Genomic DNA, 19,997 nt, shown 5'->3' with positions numbered 1-19,997 from the left:
TCTGTTTACAAGGCTCCCTTATTGCTCCTGTGAGAGAGCCTCTAAAGTCTCTGCTGAATGCATCTGACAGCAGTGAAGCAGAGATGAGGAATTCTTTGGGGTAGTAGAATTCCCCCATTGGGATATTCCATGCTGGAACTCCAGTACTGTAATCGTCTCCAATCACGGATCCTTATCCTGTCAGACAAATGTTTTGAGACATCCATCTTACATGAAAACGCTATGTTAGTACAAGTTGTTGTAAAGGTTATGGCATGCTTGAAGAGCTCACTGGTTTCATAATGTGATGTCACAACTGAAATACTGGTATAAAATAGGACGCTTAGGTAGTGCATTACTATTAAAAAATAAAATAACGAAACCTCCTAATGAGGTCTACTAATGCAGTGCAGTCCTGTAGCTCAGTGGGTAGAGCCCTCGCCTCTCAAGTGGGAGGATCTGGGTTCGATTCCCAGGTGGGGGGTCAGGGAGAAACCTTAGGCAAGTTTTCCTACTCCACAGGCACACGACTCTGTTTATCTAGCAGTAAGTAGGAACCCGCGTGTTAGTCGATTGGTGGATCACTTTCCGGGGGTATTAATCCCTAAAAAAAATAATAATGTGGTCACTCAATCCACGACTGTTTGTGGGACACTGCTGTGTGCAATTGAATGCCGCATTTCGCCCACAAAACACACAGTCGCCCACAAAACACAGAGTATATCCTGTGAAGCGCTTTGAGATGTCTCAGAGACTTGATAAGATGCTATATCAAAAGCAAGGATTATTAATATTACTAACAAATAAGGTATCTCTGTATTTTATACATATAAAACTTCTAGCTAAAATGACCATTTTAAAATATTTCTGTAACCATTTAGTTCATATTTATTATGCATGAATACGTTTCAACTGAAAAGCATAAATACCATTTCTGTTGAATTAACCTAATCCAGGTTTAGTTGATTTTACCTCCCCAAATTACCTCCAGAAGGTGGCTTCAAGATCAAATTGATACCAAAAATGGCAATATAAATCCAATATAATTCCAATAACATTTACGAATTCTTGTATTTTTAAAGTTCTTAAACAGGCAGAAAGGGGCTGGTTTTCTAATAACATTTAAAAATGAGTATTATTGGAGCTCTGCCTGCATCTCACTGAGAATAAATTTGCAGCAGGAAATTGAAATTTGGTAATATTGTATTGTGTCCCACATCATAAATCGATAAGGTGCCGCATAAAAGGTTAGTCCAAAAGATAAGGGCAGATGGAATTGGGGGGAGCATATCAACGGGGAATGGTCAACGGGTAGGAAACAAAGAGTAGGGATAAACGGGTCCTTTTCGGATTGGCGGGATGTGACTAGTGGAGTGCCCCAAGAATCAGTCCTTGGGCCTCAGCTATTTACCATCGACATCAACGATCTAGATGAGGACATCGAAGCTAATATATCTATATTCGCGGATGACACAAAACTAGGAGGAAGTGTCAACACAGAGGACGACATTTAAAAAATGCAGCGCGATATAGAGAGGTTAGGTGATTGGGCAGGTAGGTGGCAGATGAAGTATAATGTGGGGAAGTGTGAAGTCATCCACGTCGGTAGCAAATCAGTAGAGCGTGTTATTTTTTAGAAGGGGAGAGATTGGAATGTGTTAGCGTCCAGAGGGACTTGGGTGTCCTTGTACACCAATCACAGAAAGTTAGTCTGCAGGTGCAGTAAGCGATTAGGAAGGCAAACGGTATGTTAGCATTCATTATGAAAGGATTAGCGTATAGGAGTAGGGAAGTCTTGCTGCAACTGTATAGGGCCCTGGTGAGACCACACCTGGAATACTGTGTCCAGTTTTGGTCTCCTTATTTAAGGAAGGACGTACTTGCCTTGGAGTGGGTGCAGCGTAGATTTGTGGAGTCCTGTAGCTCAGTGGTTAGAGCACTCGCTTTGCAAGCGAGAGACCCGAGTTCAATTCCAGGCAGGGCAAAACCTTGGGCAAGTTTCCTTACTCCACACGCCTAATAATAATCCCTCCCAAACCCCAAACAATAATAAATTGGTCATTTTCAATCTACCACTGTTTGTGGGACATTGCTGTGCGCAATTGGCTGCCGCGTTCGCCCACAAATATACAGTCAATTCACTTTACAGTGTGTTCTGTGAAGCGCTTTGGGACGTCCTCCTGATGTGAAAAGCGCTATATCAAATGCAAGGATTATTATTACTAGGTTAGTGCCAGGGATGAAGGGGATGAGTTACCAGGACAGGCTGACCAATTTGGACCTATATTCTCTAGAATATAGAAGAATTAGAGGGGATCTTATAGAAACCTATAAGATCATCAAAGGCCATGATAGAGTAGATAGTGGGAGATTGTTTTCCCTGGTTGGAGAAACTAAAACCAGGGGTCACAACCTTAAACTCAGAGGCCAGCCCTTTCGCACTGAGTTGAGGAAGAACTTCTTCACTCAAAGGGTAGTGAATGTATGGAACTCACTACCCCAAAGGGCTGTTGACGCTCAGTCCTTGAACATATTCAAGACTGAGATAGATAGATTTCTTATTGCAAAAGGGATTAAGGGATATGGGGATAAGGCAGGGTCAGGTTATTAGCTGCATTAGATTAGAAGATCAGCCATGACTGAATGGCAGGGCAGGCTCGAAGGGCCGAATGGCCTACTGCTCCTCCTACATGTTATGTTATAAAATGGGCAAAGGAAGTGGATAGATTGATTTGATGATTTTGACTTGCTCATAAGCAAAACATACTGCAGTGGAGAACAAATGGATGCTATTGGTCTTGCAGTGGTGAGCTAAATAGGGTTAGACAGGTAAATTTGAAACAAATGAGTTCCTCTGAGGGAATGATTAAATGTATAAGATGACATTGTTTCTTCATCATCTTTAGGTCAATATCTTGGAACTCTGTAAGGACTGCAGCCAGCGATTTAAAGAAAGGTCCCACAACTACCTTCGCAGAGTACCAGGAGTGGACAATAAATCCTTGTCCTGCAAATATCACCCACATGAGTTTAATGTGGGTGACATTTGATTTTTTATTACATGTGCGCAATTGACTGCTGCGTTTCGCCCGCAAAATACACAGTCAATCCAGTTTACAATATATTTTGTGAAGCACTTTGAGATGTCTCAATGACATGATAAGGCGCTGTATCAAATGCAAGGATTATTATTTAAAAAACATTTTTTGGAGCAGGAAAAACTAATTAGGTCCAACAATCCAATCCCTTTTTATTGTTTCAACCATGTCCATTTTTGGTCCTTAAGAAGTAGTTAAAACTGTAATTTCAAAGTATTAAAAAGATAAATTATACTGCAATATAGTCATTTGCACACAGATACCTTAACATGTTTTAGAATAAATTTTCTAATGCAGTTCTGAATTTAATTAAACCAAAACAATAACCATTCAATTTCAATTGTTTATTGTACACAGGATCTTTAAAATAGTAGGAAGTTATTTTGGTTTTTGAAAGAATTAAATCAAATTGACCTGTGCTGTGGTTTTATAATAACTTGATTTTTTTCTAAAACAAAAGCTATTAAACTCATTCACATCGAGAGATTACTACTCCTTAATAGCATGCAAAAATCATTGCTCGATCTTTGAAAGCAACTGTACAACTCCAGATGGTCTCAGATGAGTCATTTAAACAGTTACACAAGGTTTTTCTTCCCGTCTGTTTTGTAATAAAAATAAGTAATGACTTGCGTAGAATCCTGTTGCTAAAATAAGAAACTCCTGTTCCTAAAATTTGTATTTCTTAGTGGCGATTGGAGCACTGTTTTACGTCAGTTACTGCTTATCAAAAATAAATTGGACTTAATAGCCATGTGTTTTTTTTTTGCAAGCTGTTTATTGTACCTTATTACATTGTGCACTCAATTGGCTAGTTATACCATTAGTGTTAAATAAATATATTAAAGATTGGAAATGTAATATTTGGGCAGCGACAGGATATAATTACTCCATTTTCATTACCCAAGGAACTTTTGCACCAGGTGCATTACGTATTTCTTCTGAGCAAAGTTCTTAACTATTAAAAACCATAACGATGCCCATTAGTGACTAATGGCAGACACTGTTTTGTCACGTAAAAGATCGGCAGTTGATCATGTTTGTAACATTTCAATCTAAGGGTATAAAGTAAACATACACGTTAAAAATATACGTGGATAATGGGAAATCACATTATAAGCAACATTGCCAAAGTGAACTGAACTTACCCAAGCATTACTCTCAAGATCCCTAATTCTAGAATATTTTTAATGCTAACATACAAAATTGAGATAATTTCAAACCGTGTTTGAACGTTAATATTTTTGTTTACATATAATATGCCTGGAGATAGTTTAGATAAGAATAATTTAATTGCCTGGAAAAAAAAGCAGATGTCTTCCTATTTTCCTGTCAAAGCACATGATGCGGTACACAGCATGAATATATCACTGCTGTCTATCCTCAAGCATAGAAGCCTGGGATTGGCAGTCGGAAATGGTGCTCTAATAGTTTATATGACTTCACATCTGTTAAACAAGATAAAATACGGTTCTGGCTCTGCACCATTAAAATTGCAGGGAAACTGCTGATATTTGTCACAACTGGCTTTAATTGTCCTCTGACCCCGTATTGATGGGGAAGATCCACAGCGTATTTTTTCAAAAAATTAACATTCTGAACAAGTTTGTATTCCTGTTTCATAAGAAAACCATGGCAGCAGCACTGCACGAGGCAGCAGGGAATTTTCAGTGAACAGAGCTTGAATCTCAGCGCACTTATCTGTGAGCATAGCACAAAACTGCCTTACTGTTGAGGATGGATGGTGGGAAACAAAATAAATAGGTACATAATAATAATAATCCTTGCATTTGATATAGAGCCTTATCAAGTCATCGAGATGTTTCAAAACGCTTCACAGGTTATACTCTAAAGTTGAGAACACTTATGCATCTTAACAGAATTCTAAGTTTGTTAGAATTGAAACCTTTGACTTTCCCGTTCCTGTATCTTCTCTGGAGCATCTTGCTGAAATCATGTCAGAAATCATGATGCTATATACAATGTACTGTTGGCCTTTACCTTGAAAGGGTAGTTGTGACTTATTTGGGCTCAGAAAAGTAAGGACAAAATTAGAGGGTTGTAAAATTACCTGTATTCAACTTTTCGGTGCTGCTGATAAAATATCTTGTTTCACTGCAAATGCTCCTAGAGGGGGCAGATAACTTATTGAGCAGCTGGAATCCCCACTATTTCACTATTTCACTTCTCACCCTCAAAAGATGTTTACACTTGGCCACTTTAGGGTTGCCACCTGAGCAAACTGTAATGTCCTGCACCCTCAAACACTGGCTTTTGGAGTTGTTAGAAGTTGTATCCCAACCCCAGCTTGGGTCCAAATCCCTGACTGTCCAGTGCCTTGGGACGCCCTCCTGACCTGAAAGGTGCTATACAAATGTAATTTGTTGTTGTTTTAACTTGGAATATTGAATCAGCATATTTGGTTTGAAGAAAAATCATTTTTTAAAATTTCATTCAAAGAATAAAATTGTTTAAACATGAAAAATATGTTCTAGAAAACAGACCAGCCACAGTTTCAATTGAAAAATTGTCCAAATCTTTCAGTTCCCTCGTGTTCTCCCTCTTTCAGCATATAATATATATACTGGAACAATTAATTGGAAACATCAGTAGACTGGGCAAGTGGACAAGATAATAGTGATCAGATGAAGATCTGAAGTGGTTTTGCCTTGGTTCAAAAGTAAATTTGCATTATAATACATTAAGTCCACTGCTTTACTCTACAAACTAATTATAATTGTCTACAATTTATTATCAGAATCTTAGAAAATTATGTTTTTCAAGTTACAAGACACTAAAAGGCTAATTCAATTTAAATTTTCATTCTTAGATTATTGCCCAAGTGAGGTAAACTGGCATACAAATTGTCAAGTTTCTTCATCTCGCATTTGACGAAAAGGTAGAATTAGGATTACTATTTTGGCAATTTCTATTGCCTCTAGACAAAAGTTTAGGTTAGCAATCACAAGTGTGTAGCAATAGTACCAAGTACTTAGCATTTTAATACATTTACGTTTTGAACCAGTTGGAGGAAAAAAATGCATTAAGCAAAATTTGGAAACAAAGGGAAGATTGAAAACACAGGAAAGATTTTGTCAGGGCACTAGATGGCACTCTTTGGCACAGTCAAGCTGATCCTTCTCAGTGTGAGAGAAAAACATGGAACCAACTGATCAGCTTCAAATGAGATGTTAAATCGAGTCACCATCTGTCTGTTCAGGTGGACATTATAGATTCCTTGATATGCAAAGAGAGTTGTTTCCGGTGCCCTGACCAACAATCTTTTAGATTAAAAAAGTGGTCATTCACTTTATGGTGGTTTGTGGGTCACTGCTATGTGCAAATCAGCTGCCCACAAGTACTACACGTGAACAAACAACTCAGTAAAGTGGCGTGATGTGTTTTGATGAAATAAGGTTCTAAATCAAATTCAAGTATTATATTTAAAACATGTTGGAAAGAAAGTGGAAAAATTCTTCAAATTCTGACAGAACTGGTAGGTTAACAATTTTATCTCTGGTCTGAAGATGAGGGTTAGTCCGGGGTATGAGTCTCCCAGGCTATATTTCTCTTGGGCTTGGAGATCTCAATTACAGCAACGTTCTGAAGTCCAATCGCAGAAAATGAAGAACAACAATTTACATTTGTTTAGTGCGCTTCACGTAGGGGAAAATCTCAGAGCATTTTAAAGGGATAAATTTGATGCCGAGCAAGGGAAAAGGTGGTGGAAAGGGCATGTTCAGAGAGGTAAGATTTGGAGTGGGAATTAAAGATAGAAAGAGAGGAGGTGAGATAGTGGTAGATTTAGGGAGTTCCAGAGGTTGCTGTCCACCAGCACTTAAACTTGTATGACAATGAATCAAGGAAGCCTCCGTTATTATATTTAGTTACTGCACTTTGCAATATATCCTGTGAAATACTTTGAAACATCTCAAAGAGTGATAAGGCGCTATATCAAATGCAAGGATTATTATAACTTATATTAACTTATTATTATTAATATACATCCAATCAATTAATCTCATCTCCCTGTGCTTGTAATTAGGTTTTCTGTCTTGAGAAGTCCGACATGTTTAAAATCCACTTGTGTAAAATATTGCTTCTAAGAAATTATTTGACTTTGACTTTCAGACTTGATTTGAACATTTGTATCTCGTCTTTCATCTCCAGCAAGCTTCCTTTCCTGTGATTTGTCAGCCTTGAAGATTTTAGAAGTACCTAATGTAACTTTTGATATGCCGTGGCTTCAATTGGTTGTTCCTTAGAAAATGAGCTGTCATTGAAATGGAACCATTGGTGCATCTGAAAAATAGGAAGTCCATGTATAACTTTTTTTTATTTATAGAAATGCCTGATTCCAATTCCAATGAAGAGGAAGTAAATGAAACTCAGCCTTGGGCCAAGCCGCTTGTCCAACTATGGCAGAACAAGTCCCTAAACATCCAAGCTGAGAAAGAGTACAATGGAGAAGCCTCCAAAATGGAACCATATTGTGCCATTTGCTCACTTTTCTTTCCTTACTATCAGGTAAAATGATTAAATGATCTAAAAGTTTAAGAGAAAGTAAAGTGGGGGGGGAAATGTCAATCTTTTTCATTTCATAAAACCCTTTTGTTTCAAAAACAGTTTATCTAAAATTAGCATTGATTTATAACTATAGTTCTAGATTGGCAGCATATGTTGCTTAATATATAAAGAGCTTAAACACTAGCGCAGTGTTGGGCTGAATGGTCTTTTTCTGTGTTGTATCACTTTATGTAACTTTGAAATCACTTTGTTGAAGAAGGGGAGAGGGAGAAAAAAAGTTTTAGAGGTCATGATACAGATGTAGAAAATGTGAAACGAGGCTGGATAAATATATTGGGGTTGAGATTATAAATACATTGATGTGCTTATATGAATACTAGCTTATTTATATGCTTACTTAGAAGTAAGCAATAGAGATGGAGCAGATTGTTAATGATCAGTGGAAAAAGCAGGTTTGATGAACTGAATGATCTTTTCTTGTTCCATAGTTTCTTAGCCTCTTGCACTGTTTTATTGAAATAATGATCGGGGTTTAAGGATTTTTAAAATTTAACTGAATCATTGGATGTAACTGAACAACTGACGAGCTGTAGTTTGGACTAGATAAAAGTGCTTGCGAAAAGTTATGCCTGTTTGATTTTATTAGATATTTCTGTACAAATCTTTAAAAAAGGAGCATTGGATAATAACTGTGCACTATATTTCTTTAACTTCTAGCCTGATAACCCGACAGAAAGAAAGTCCGAAATCAAAACTGATACTTCTGAGTTGCCAGGAATGACGAAGCATAAGACTAAACCGCTCATTCCAGAAATGTGCTTTACATACAGTGAAGAAAATAATGAGCCTTCTCCTGGTAATTCATTTATTGAAGAGGATGGAACTAGTGCACTGATTTCCTGTGCAAAATGCTGTATGCAGGTTCATGCAAGTAAGTTCATTATTCTACTCATTACTGCTCACTAAATGTTCAATTATGCGAGGAATTGTTGTGACATTTTTCTTGTCCCACAGGTTGTTATGGTGTTCCACTGCATGAAATTCATGATGGTTGGACCTGCTCGCGATGTATAATTGGAGCATGGACTGCAGTAAGTACTTATGTTACTGGATTTCACTAGTTGTCATGTTCAGCTGAATGCCAAATTACAATAGCCTTGGATGGGTGTTTGCTGATGTAGTAGTAGCCTTAAGCAACAACAGGTGGAGTTGCATCGTAAACCCCATTATTATTTGTTGAAGGATAGTTCACTGACCATCAAGGTGAGCTTCCACGTTTATAATAATAATAATCCTTGCATTTGATATAGCGCTTTTCACGTCGGGAGGACGTCCCAAAGCGCTTCACAGAACACACTGTAAAGTGAATTGACTGTACATTTGTGGGCGAACGCGGCAGCCAATTGCGCACAGCAATGTCCCACAAACAGTCGTAGATTGAAAATGACCAATTTATGATTGTTTTTGGTTTTGGAGGGATTATCAATCCTAACAACAATTACATAACACGGTTTATGTAGCTCTTGCAATTGGTTATTTAACTTAGCTTAAGCAGCTTCTGGCAAATGGTTGCATTACATAGTTTAGGACTAGATTGGCAACTCGGTGTTTCTGTACTGGAATGGTGCACAGTATGTGGAAGAAGAGGAATAACAATTCTAAATAATGTCAGTGCCATCTTTACACTGTATTTTTGAAACATATTTTTTGCTTAGAAGTTGCCACTCAAGAGAATTAATCCTATTTCCCTGGAATTGTTGGACGCCGAGGAAATGGTGCATTTTTCATCTGATGTTCTTGATAAGAGATTGTAGTATAATTAAATATTTATTGTATACATGCTCCATGTCACAGATTGATCCATATTGAATCTGTAGTAAGGATTTGGCTGGATTGAAGAGCAGTCTGATGTAGTGAGCACTTTAGGTTGAGGCGTACAGTCGGCTGCCTGATGAATCCTGCTGAATTACAATTACCATTTTTATTTATTGGCTTCCACTGGATCTTTAGAACAAAGTGTTCAAGATACCGTTCAGTGGACATGGACCTCAGAGCAGAGAGAGGAGATTAATACTCTGTGTTGGTACGGTTGTGTAGACTTTATCCTAAGTCAATTGATTCACAGGTCAAGAAAGGACCTCTGTCAGCTTAGCACTTCCACCATCCTTTTTATGGTACAACTGCCTCGACAAGAACTTTTAGTGTCTAAGCATAGGGTTAGGGGAATGAATCATGAGCAGGGCCAATGGGAAATTGCTGAAATATTTGCCAAATATTCGAGGGAAATTGGGCAGATTTTGCGGGAAATTGCGGGGGTTGGTTGGTGCTATTGAGAGGTACATTTTACTGCCAACCTACCTTTTTTCACTTTATTGATAAGAGCTAAACATGGCAAAATAACTGAGATCAGGGAGGGTGAAAGGTAGGTGGGTGGCCGAAGGCACAGTCCAAGAGGAGGGTTTTGAGTTGTGCCTTGAAGGAGGCAAGAGTGGGGGCGAGGCGAAGGGAATGTGCGATAGAGTTCCAGAGGGTGAGGGCAGAGAGGCTGAAAGCCCGACCGCCGATAGTGGGGCGGACCGAGCAAGGGACATGGAGCAGACTGGAGCCTGCTGAGTGGAGGTAGCGGACAGGTTGATAAGGGGTTAGCAGGTTGGAGAGGTAGGAGGGGGCAAGGCCTTGGAGGGCCTTGAACGTGAGGATGAAAATTTTGAACTCGATCCTCTGAGGGATGGGGAACCAGTGGAGCTGGTGAGTGTGGGTATGATGGGGTCACAGAGCCTGGTGCGGGAGCGGACACGAGCTGCAGAGTTCTGGATGCTCTGCAACTTGTGGAGGGAAGAGTTGGAAAGGGCGCAAGCAGGAAGTTGGCATAGTCGAGCGTGGTTGTAATGTATGAGGGTTTCGGCGGCCTGAGGGTTGAGGCAGTGGCGGAGTCGGGCAATGTTGCGGAGGTGAAGGAAGGCAGAGCAGGTCATGGCATGGATATGGGGGAGAAAGGACAGTTGAGGGTCGAACAAGATGCCTAGGTCCCTGACTGGCTTGGTGAGGTGGAGTGTGCATCCACGGATGCTGATGCTGCCAGTGCCTGAGGTGCGGATGTGCTGGCGCGAGCCAATCAGGAGAGCCTCAGTCTTGCTGACGTTCAACTGTAGAAAGTTGGTTCTCATCCAGAACTTGATATCAGACAGACAGTCTGTCAGGATATCAATGGTCCTGGAGTTGAGGGTAGAGGCAGAGCGGTTCATGGATAAAAACCCATGATTGCTTTGTCAATTTTCAGGAGAGTGCCTTATTTTTATATCTCATACTTTGGATGAAATGGATCATTTAATTTCACTAAATGGCAAAAGATTTGTTTCAAGTGATTGTTTGAGGGCACTTTGTCAGGAAGTAGGTGACCTTCCCTTTGGGTTCCTTTTCTTTGGAAGACAATTTGCAGAAGTCAATGGGTTTTTGTAATACTCCTCTATTGCCAGCATCAGTTGTGATGTTTTGCCCTGTTGCTCAGTCAAGTGATGATCTTTTTTTCCCAAACAATAAATCACTGAATATTTTTGGCCTTTGGCATTTTAGTTTGTAATTCAATGTATACTTGGTTCCACTGCATTCAACCAACTTTTCACTTCAACAACGGTATTATCTCAGCAGAATACTGAGAAACTTTCACTGGCTGGTAAAACAGAGGAAATGGTGTTTGTATTTGATATAGCACCTTATCATGTTGAAATGTCTCCAAATGGTTTTACATGATGGGTTACTTTGAAGTATAGTGTAGGTAAGCATTCTGCAACACCTATTTCCTGCAAACAACAATGAGATTAAATAGCTAATTACTTTGCTGAATTTTGAGAATGACAATCGTTCCATTTTGCTCTTGAATATCACACTTGGAAGGCCAGGTTGTGCTTTGCTTTCCTGTTGTTTTACCCCAGAGAGTCTAGATATATGATCTCTTGCAGAGGTAAAATCGAGAGAGGTTAGAAAGAATTTCTTCACTCAAGGTTGCTAGAATGTTCAATTAATTTCCCCAAATGACAACTGAAAACTGGACCAATGGAATTATTGAAAAGGGAACTACCGAACAGATCGATTTCAAGATTCTCTCACTTGTTTTCAAATCCGTTCAAGCCCATGCACCTCCCTACCTATCCATCCTGCTCATCCCCGACTCCACCACCTGCTGCCTCTGTTTGCCCGGCTCCAGCCTCCTTTTTGTCCCTCGTCCCCGCCGCTATGCCTTGAAACTCTGGAACTCTCTCCCTCAGTCCTTCCCCACCTTCAAATTCTGCCTAAAGACCTTCCTTTTTGATCTTGCTTACGGTCACCCCCACTCACTCTCCCCCTGGCTCATTGTCAGACTCCACCACTGTCAAGTGCTCCCAGACGCTATCCCGCGTGAAGGACGTTATATAAATGCAAGTTGTTGTTGTTGACATGCACCTGGGCAGTAAAATCATTCAGGGATATTGGGAAAGAGCTGGAAAGTGAGGTAATAGAATTAATAAAAAAAGTCACAGAAAAACAGGTGGCAGTTGGCACCAACACAGTGTGTCAAGTGTCCTCCTATGTTGAAAATATAACCTTAGTCTTTAAGGCAAGTAGGGGCCACTATCTTCAAATGAACCCCTCACCCTGACCATTTCCCCCCTGCTTGGGTCCTGACCCAACTGTCCAGTGCCTTGGGATATCCTCCCGACGTGAAAGGCACTCTATAAATGCAATCTTGTTGTTGTTGTTGTGGTGGAAAATTGCTTATGAGCCATTGTAAATAATGGATTTGAGCACTTGGCAAGGAAACCCATGCCAGTAGTCCTTCCCAACCCAAATAAAATGAAGTTAGTCTTTAGAGGGGAAGAGAAGAGGAATTAGCAAAAGATCTACATAGTGTTCTATTGGTATATTCTGGAAAATAAAAATGAGTTGAAGATTTTCTGTCTTTTGGGCATAACATCAGTTATCACACAGCGATTGGTGACTGTTAGCAATGATATAGGTGACTGTACCCCCTATTTTCCGAGCATCTATTTCCCTTTGAAACATCCCAATGGATTCTGCCTTTATGGCCTACTGGGTTAATGAAATCAACATTTTCACAATTTCCTGCCTGAAGAAATGTTTTCTGATCCATCTAACTATTCTAGCTCTAATGTTTAGATAGTTTCCTTGGTTAGATCCCACTAGTTGACCTCTCTGCTGCTTTCGACACCTTCGACCACTCTATCCTCTTCCACCGCCTCTCCTCTAACCTCAACCTCCACAGCACTGTCCCTAATTGGTTCAGATCGTACTTCTCACACCGCCTGCACTTCATCTCATCAAACACTTCTCCTCTAGTCCCCAGACCATATCGTGCTGCTTTCTTCAGGACTCTGTCCTTGGTCCCTTCCTCTTCAATATCTATATGCTCCCTCTTGGTGACATCATCTGTAAACATGGGGTTAACTTCCACATGTATGCAGATGACACTCAACTCTTATCTCTCTGCCTCCAGCCTTGACTCCAGGACCACTGCTGCGCTGACAGAATGTCTGTCGGACATCAAGTCATGGATGAGAGCTAACTTTCTTCAGTTGAACGTCAACAAGACCGAGGCTCTCCTGATTGGCTCCCGTCAGCATCTTCTCACCTCAGGCGCTGATAGCATCACCATCCACGGTTGCACACTCCACCTTACTAAGCCAGTCCGCAACCTTGGGGTCTTGTTTGACCCTAAACTATCCTTTCTACCCCACATCTGCGCCATGAACCCCTCTGCCTCCCCCCACCTCCGCAACTTTGCCCGCTCCGACACTGTCTCACACCAGAAGCTACCGAAACCCTCATAAACTCATTCATTACATCGAGGCTCGATTATGCAAACTGACTGCTTGTCGGCCTCTCCAACTCCTCCCTTCACAGGCTGCAGATCATCCAGAACTCTGCAGCCCATGTCCTGTCGTGCACCAGGCTCCGTGACCCTATCATCCCCATCCTCGCCCGACCCCACTGGCTTCCCATCACACAGAGGATACAGTTCAAGATCCTGGTCATCACCTTCAAAGCCCTCCACAGTCTTGCTCCCCCTACCTTTCCAACCTCCTAACCCCCTACTACTTTGTTCACTCCCTGCGCTCAGCGGGCTCCGGCCTGCATCAAGACCTCACCTCGCTCGCCCCACTATTGGCGGGCAGACCTCCGCCACTCTGTCCCCACCCTCTGGCACTCCATCCCACAGCCCCTCTGTCTCGCCCCCTCCCTTGCCACCTTCAAGACCCTCCTCTTCGACCGTGCTTTTGATCTCCCTGATCACCTGCTTCCCCCCTGCCCTCCCATCTCCCCCATCTCGACACTCAGCTTGGGTCCGTAACTCTGTCTGTTCAGCACCTTGGGACGTCCTCCCGACGTGAAAGGCACTACACAAATGTAATTTTGTTGTTGTTGTTATTGTAGTTGTTCATTACCTCTCTTGTGAATTGCCTTCATTATTTTAAACATCTCAATTTGATTGCTCCCCGACTCTAAAGAATATGAATCAAATGTAGCCAGCCTGTCATTGTAACAGTGCATCGTTTTAGGTATTGATCTAGCGAATCATCACTGGATGTTCTCCTAGGCTATTATACTTTGCTTATCAATCAAAAACTGAACACAGTACTCCAAATGAGGGGTGGCCAGCTCTCTATATAATCCCAGCACTTTCTCTTGTTTTTATATTGTCGACCCTCAGTTATAAAGCTCATTATTTGTCTAATTGGTTGCTTTCTGTATCTGTGAGCTAGATTGTAATGATTTATTGACTTGGACCCCTTTGTTCCTCTTAGTTTTTCTGTATTTAAAATATAATAGCATCCTCTGTTCTTGAATCTGAAATGTACTACCTCACATTTGGCAATGTTATATATCACCTGCCATAGTTCTACCCACTTGCTTAATCTGTCTGTACTTTTGCAATTTTCTGCTTTCTTCTTCATAATTTATACCACCTCCCATCTTCATGTCATCAGTAAAACTGAGAATTACATGATAACATGATCTGCCATGGTACATTTTTAAACAAAAATGATTGTCAGTGGAATACCATATTATATTTACAGCTAGACATTTTGCATTGACAGAATGTTTTTGACTGGCGCACTGCATGGGGAATGAAGACTTTTTCATTAATATCCACTTAAGTTTGAGTGTTTTATTTCAATTAAATTTTTTTTTGCTCCCATTCATACGACTATAATAAGTATATAGTCAATAGTGACATTGTGGCAATTTGTGATATTAGCATTTATAATTTTACCATTTAAATTATAGTGCAGCTGCCATGTTTTGTAATTGTCATTGCATGCATAGGAAAGAACTGACAAAATGAATAGTTTAATGTGTCTTGTTTTTCCATTTTTTCTAGGATTGTTGCCTGTGCAATTTGAGGGGTGGTGCACTTAAGCAGACAACTGATAATAGGTGAGTTACTGCCTCCTACAATTCTAAGTGAAGATTGGGACAGTGTGAGTCAGCCTGGCTCAGTAGTAGCTCACTTGCCTGAGTCAGACGGTAGTGTGTTTAAGCCCCACTTCAGGACTTGGAGTCACATTCTGTCTTTAGCATCATTTGTAGATAGAGCTGGTGCACTAACTGCGAATATGTTACTAGAAAGTTACTAGAATCTAAGATTTGGAGTTGTTTGTACCGAGTTGTTTTGTGCCATTACTTTCTTATGGACAATACCCAAGGCACATCAAGCTTTTTGCTTGACAGTATACATGCAGGATGCTTCTGATGCCTTCTAGACTGTAACTTTGTGACATTAACCAAAGATTTTCTGACAAAAGTATAAAAAACAGTCCACAGAGATTCAGCATCCTGATACAACTCAAAATTACTGATGTTCCCAATGGACAAAAGAAAACAGCTGACTAAAAGGCTGAAAACAAAGATAGGACCCTGAAGTCTCTACAGCTTCACTTTGTGGAGAGACTGTGCTGTGAAAAAGAAACCCCAAGAGAAGTGGGCGAGGAGGGGTCAGCAGAGGTTTGAGTTCCGGTCTCCTAGGGCTATCCGTAGACATATTAGGTGCCAGATATAGCAAATAACTTCAAAGACAAAATAGCTTGAGGAAGTACTGATCCAAACAGATTTTTCTGTTTAAATGTTTTCTGCGCTAGCTTTTGATAGTACAGTTTTCATGGAATTGTTTTCTGTGGATGAATTCTGAGCCTTACCAATGTCTACGTGGATGATGTGACTAACAATATTCTCTGCATTTGATATAGCGTCTTTCAAGTTAGGAGGATGTCTCGAAGTGCTTCAGAGGATATACTATAAAGTGTATTGACTGTATTTTGTAGGTGCATACAGCATCCAATTCAGACACAGCAATGACCTACAAACAGTTATGAAGTTAATGGCCTCAAACCAACATGCTGAGGCACATTGTAGTCCTCAGGAGGAAGGGAACATTTTCATACATTTTTCCATTCTTGAAGTGTTTCATCGTGAAGAAAAATTTCAAGTTCGCTGAAGAAATACAGGAGACTTACTGGCAGGAGTTGACTTTAAAGTTGCACGCTTTTAAGTTGGCATTCGAGATTTCCCACAGCAATGTTTCAGCACAGAGGGTATCAACTTTCAGTGTAAGGTTCACATATCTGAATTTGCCTCAGTTGCTCAAGGATTCATAAAGAGTTTACCCATAGTTGCCTTTTTGAGGCTGTAACAACTTCACATTTACTCATGTGTTCAGAGCACTTTTGCAGGTGATCCTAAATTTGCTGTGAGACTGGGCCTTCTCATAAATTGAATGGTGTCCCAGCTTCAATAAATGGAGAATCTTTCCTTATGGATTGATCAGATGGAGCGCATAGACTCTTCTGATCTTAAATATTTCAGTGCAATCTTATAAGTAGATTCTGGTTTGGCAACAACTATTTTTTGTTTCAAATACAACAGGACTCTTGATCAGTGTTGCAACAATACCATATTGCTTTGTGTTCCCAGAGAAACTCTCTATTATTCCACGGCATTGAGGTAAATCAGGAGATGGATGATACCATAAGAATATAGTCTCAATAGATAAAATTACTGATGATGACAGCTGAAGTTGAAACTCGCTACTACATCCTCTGTAACTTCTTTCCCCCCTACACGCATTGTATTTCAAGATCAAACTATGCCTGTAACTTTCAATTTCATGACACAGATACTGAAAGATATTGTGTTGATCTATAATCTATTTTATATAAAGATTGTACTCCAGAATTTGGAAGATGTTTGATCATTCATTCAGTTATAAAAACCTGACCCCTGCTTTCATTCAAAGGTTTCTGTAAAGAAAGGTTTCTAGAAAAGATTGGCATATATGTTGTTTTCAAAGAGCAGGTATCAGCCAGCACCACTGCATCAGTGGAGAAACTACCTTCATTGTCAACTGGTTTCTAAGACTACACGTCTGTGTTGTGTTCACAGCGGGAATCGGGTAGCTTTGAGTGGGGCCTGTCACATGTGCATACACTCTTCGAACTACTGTCATCAGAATAGTGAGAAGTATGCTTACTAGAAGCAACAGTCCTAATATTTCTGAAAGGAGAATTGAGAGAAGTGTATTTCACTCTTCATATGCCTATCTATGCATAGAGTCCTGTAGCTCAGTGGTTAGAGCACTCGCCTTGCAAGCGAGACACCTGGGTTCAATTCCAGGCAGCGCGAAACCTTGGGCAAGTTTCCTTACTCCACACAGAGCCTAATAATAATCCCTCCAAAACAAAACAATAATAAATTGGTCATTTTCAATCCACGACTGTTTGTGGGACATTGCTGTGCGCAATTGGCTCCTGCGTTTCACCCACAAATATACAGTCAATTCACTTTACAATCTATTCTGTGAAGCGCTTTGAGAGGTCTAGAAGACGTGAAAAGCGCTATATCAAATGCAAGGATTAATATATTATTATTATAGATAATATGGTTTAAGACAGTTGCCAGATTTCCTATCCAAGGTTGCTGCAGAATTTCAATACTTAGAAATGACTTCACAAATTCCACTCAAAAGATATGAAGGGAACCTGTCAGCTCAAGACTGAACTGTAAAGGAAAGTTATGCATCTCTCTAGGCTAATTATAAGTCTAAATGTGGTCTGTATCTCCAGGTTGAAACCAAATCTAAATTCAATATAGCGTTGTGTATCATAAGCCAGATAAGTGAATGCCCACTTCTCCATATCAAGGTTGAGATGTGGAAGTGAAGTTGGATTGAACATTGACAAAAAAAAGCTTTAGTTGCATGCATGATTGCGTTGTCTACTAATACTTTTTCCCAAGTTTGAAGTGTGTTCAATAAGCATTGGATATGCCTGATGACCTGATATCCACCTTGTTTTCATACCCACACTGGGGCTGGTCCCAGTTAGTGCAGATATTAGGATTACTGGTGAATCTGCCTTTTCTTCATGATCACCTGTCTCCATCCTGACCAATATGGCCTAAACCCTTCATTACCATCATATTGACCTTCTCCCATGCCCTCCTAGCCAGCCTCCCCAGCTCGGCTATTCAGGAAGCGCTCACTTCCTTACCCAAAATCAAGCTTTGTTTGGCCATCACCTGTCTTTGCCAATTGCACTTTCTTCCAGCAGATTGAGACCTCCCCTCTCATGAACAAATCCTTACATGCCTTTGCCCTTTGTTATTTCTGTGACCTTTTCTAGTCTCACTCTCCTAGTTTGGCTGACTCGAGCCTGCTGCCCACTACTCTTCCCAGATCAGTCGCAGCCAAGCCTTCACCCACTATACCCTTACCCTCTGGAATTCCCCCCTAAATCCCTTCATGTTATCACTCCCTCTTTATCTATCCTTAAATGCCTTCTGAAATCTACCACCTTGTATTTGCCTACAGTTGCATCTCTCCTACCCCCCTGCACCCCCCCCCCCCACCCCCACCTTTCCCTGCTTGCTGTCCAGCACTGTCTCTGTGAAATGCTTTAAAACATCACCCTCTATTACATTAATGCAAGTTCTTGTTGGATAGCTGTGGTGGAGTCTGTGATAGGGTAGGTTATACCTGGTCCTCATTCAAGAAACTTTTTATAGTTGAATTGCCATGGAGGTAAATTTGCAATGTTTCCAAACCCATTCCCTGTGTTAATTAGAAATCCATTGCCAATTGCTGGAGCTGGAATTCCAGTATTTGTTTAGAGGCATTTTTTTTTAAAATCAAGAACAATGTGTCATAAGAATAAACAGATAATGGTGAGTTCCAGGGATCTTTTCTTTCATGAAAAAAAGCATCATGAATCTGCCTCACTTTGATGCCTCTGAGTAATGGGCTTTTCTTTCAGACGTGGAGAGAGCTGCCATAATTCACCTTCACTAGTGAGATATCATCTATACAAGACTGACAATAATTGGTTATTGACCTGCAGCCTTTCGGCTTTTAACGTACATGGGTAGACTTAGCAATTAGGTGGACTGAAGGTAAAAAGAAACTGGTTTCACTATATCCTGAGATTGTTTTGTGTATGAAATCAAAATGGGTTCCAAGTCAAGTTTAACAGGCAAGCATTCTTACAAACAGAAGACAAAATGAATACCAGCGTATCTCTGTATTTCATCACATTATTTAGATTGCCTCTCGTGTTCTGCAGGTGGGCTCACGTGATGTGCGCTGTGGCAATTCCCGAAGCAAGGTTTGTGAATGTAGCAGACCGTGGCCCCGTGGATGTCACCAGGATACCTTTGCAAAGATTAAAGCTTGTGAGTACACAGTGTGTTATTTATTCTCTGTTGTATTTTTTGGTTGAACTACAGTACAATGTTTCTGTGTAGTCAAGACTGATTCAAGGTATATAGAAATCTTTGAGGTTAAATGCTCTGTGTGCCTTAGAGTCATCATTTTAGTGAAAACGGCACAATTCTATTGAAAATGGCAGATTTCATTTCTCTGACTTTTGGATCTTCTGTGAAGTCTGTTTTGTATGTTTTGTAGAAGCAAACTTCCAGTATTAAGAGCTGTCACCAGCTGGCCGCTGAGCCATTCCTGCCGGAGGAAGGCAGCAAATCTCTATGTGTGTCAGTGATGTCAGGATTTCAATTTCAAAGTAATGGGATGTAATAGCTGTGCATTAATTCTGAATTTATATAGGATTCAGTGGGTCACAACATCCTTCCCAGACACAATGCAAATAATTTATACTGTATATAAAAACTATACAGTGCAGAGATGTTATTGTGTTATGACCTCCTGAAGGTTGTTTATTAATCTATATATATAAACATATAGAGGCCTTACACACTTATTTTACTTTCTCCTTCTACTGTCGTCAAAAGTATAGTTCAAAATGAACAAAATGCACATCCATAGCCTTTAGTAAAAGAAGAACCATCAAAAAAATGTCTATAATGGAAATTATAAGAGAAACCCCAAAATAA

General features: G+C 40.3%; 1 protein-coding gene across 4 annotated transcripts in view; it reads left to right on the top strand.

Moving 5' to 3' along the window:
* LOC103185468 (lysine-specific demethylase 4C) overlaps positions 1–19,997 on the top strand; it is a 196,339-nt gene that overhangs the window by 98,099 nt on the left and 78,243 nt on the right. For all 4 annotated transcript variants that reach the window (XM_042332573.1, XM_007903982.2, XM_007903983.2 and 1 more), the window contains exons 12-16: positions 7,423–7,604; positions 8,322–8,535; positions 8,619–8,695; positions 14,983–15,038; positions 19,214–19,322. In XM_042332573.1, coding sequence (XP_042188507.1) covers positions 7,423–7,604; positions 8,322–8,535; positions 8,619–8,695; positions 14,983–15,038; positions 19,214–19,322 — 638 coding nt within the window. The remainder of the gene's footprint in view (positions 1–7,422; positions 7,605–8,321; positions 8,536–8,618; positions 8,696–14,982; positions 15,039–19,213; positions 19,323–19,997) is intronic.

Source organism: Callorhinchus milii, unplaced genomic scaffold, assembly GCF_018977255.1.
Source record: "Callorhinchus milii isolate IMCB2004 unplaced genomic scaffold, IMCB_Cmil_1.0 Scaffold1, whole genome shotgun sequence".
Classification (NCBI taxonomy): Eukaryota; Metazoa; Chordata; class Chondrichthyes; order Chimaeriformes; family Callorhinchidae; genus Callorhinchus; species Callorhinchus milii.
The sequence above is the reverse complement of the archived record's forward strand: the minus strand, read 5'-3'. Positions and strand labels throughout refer to the sequence as shown.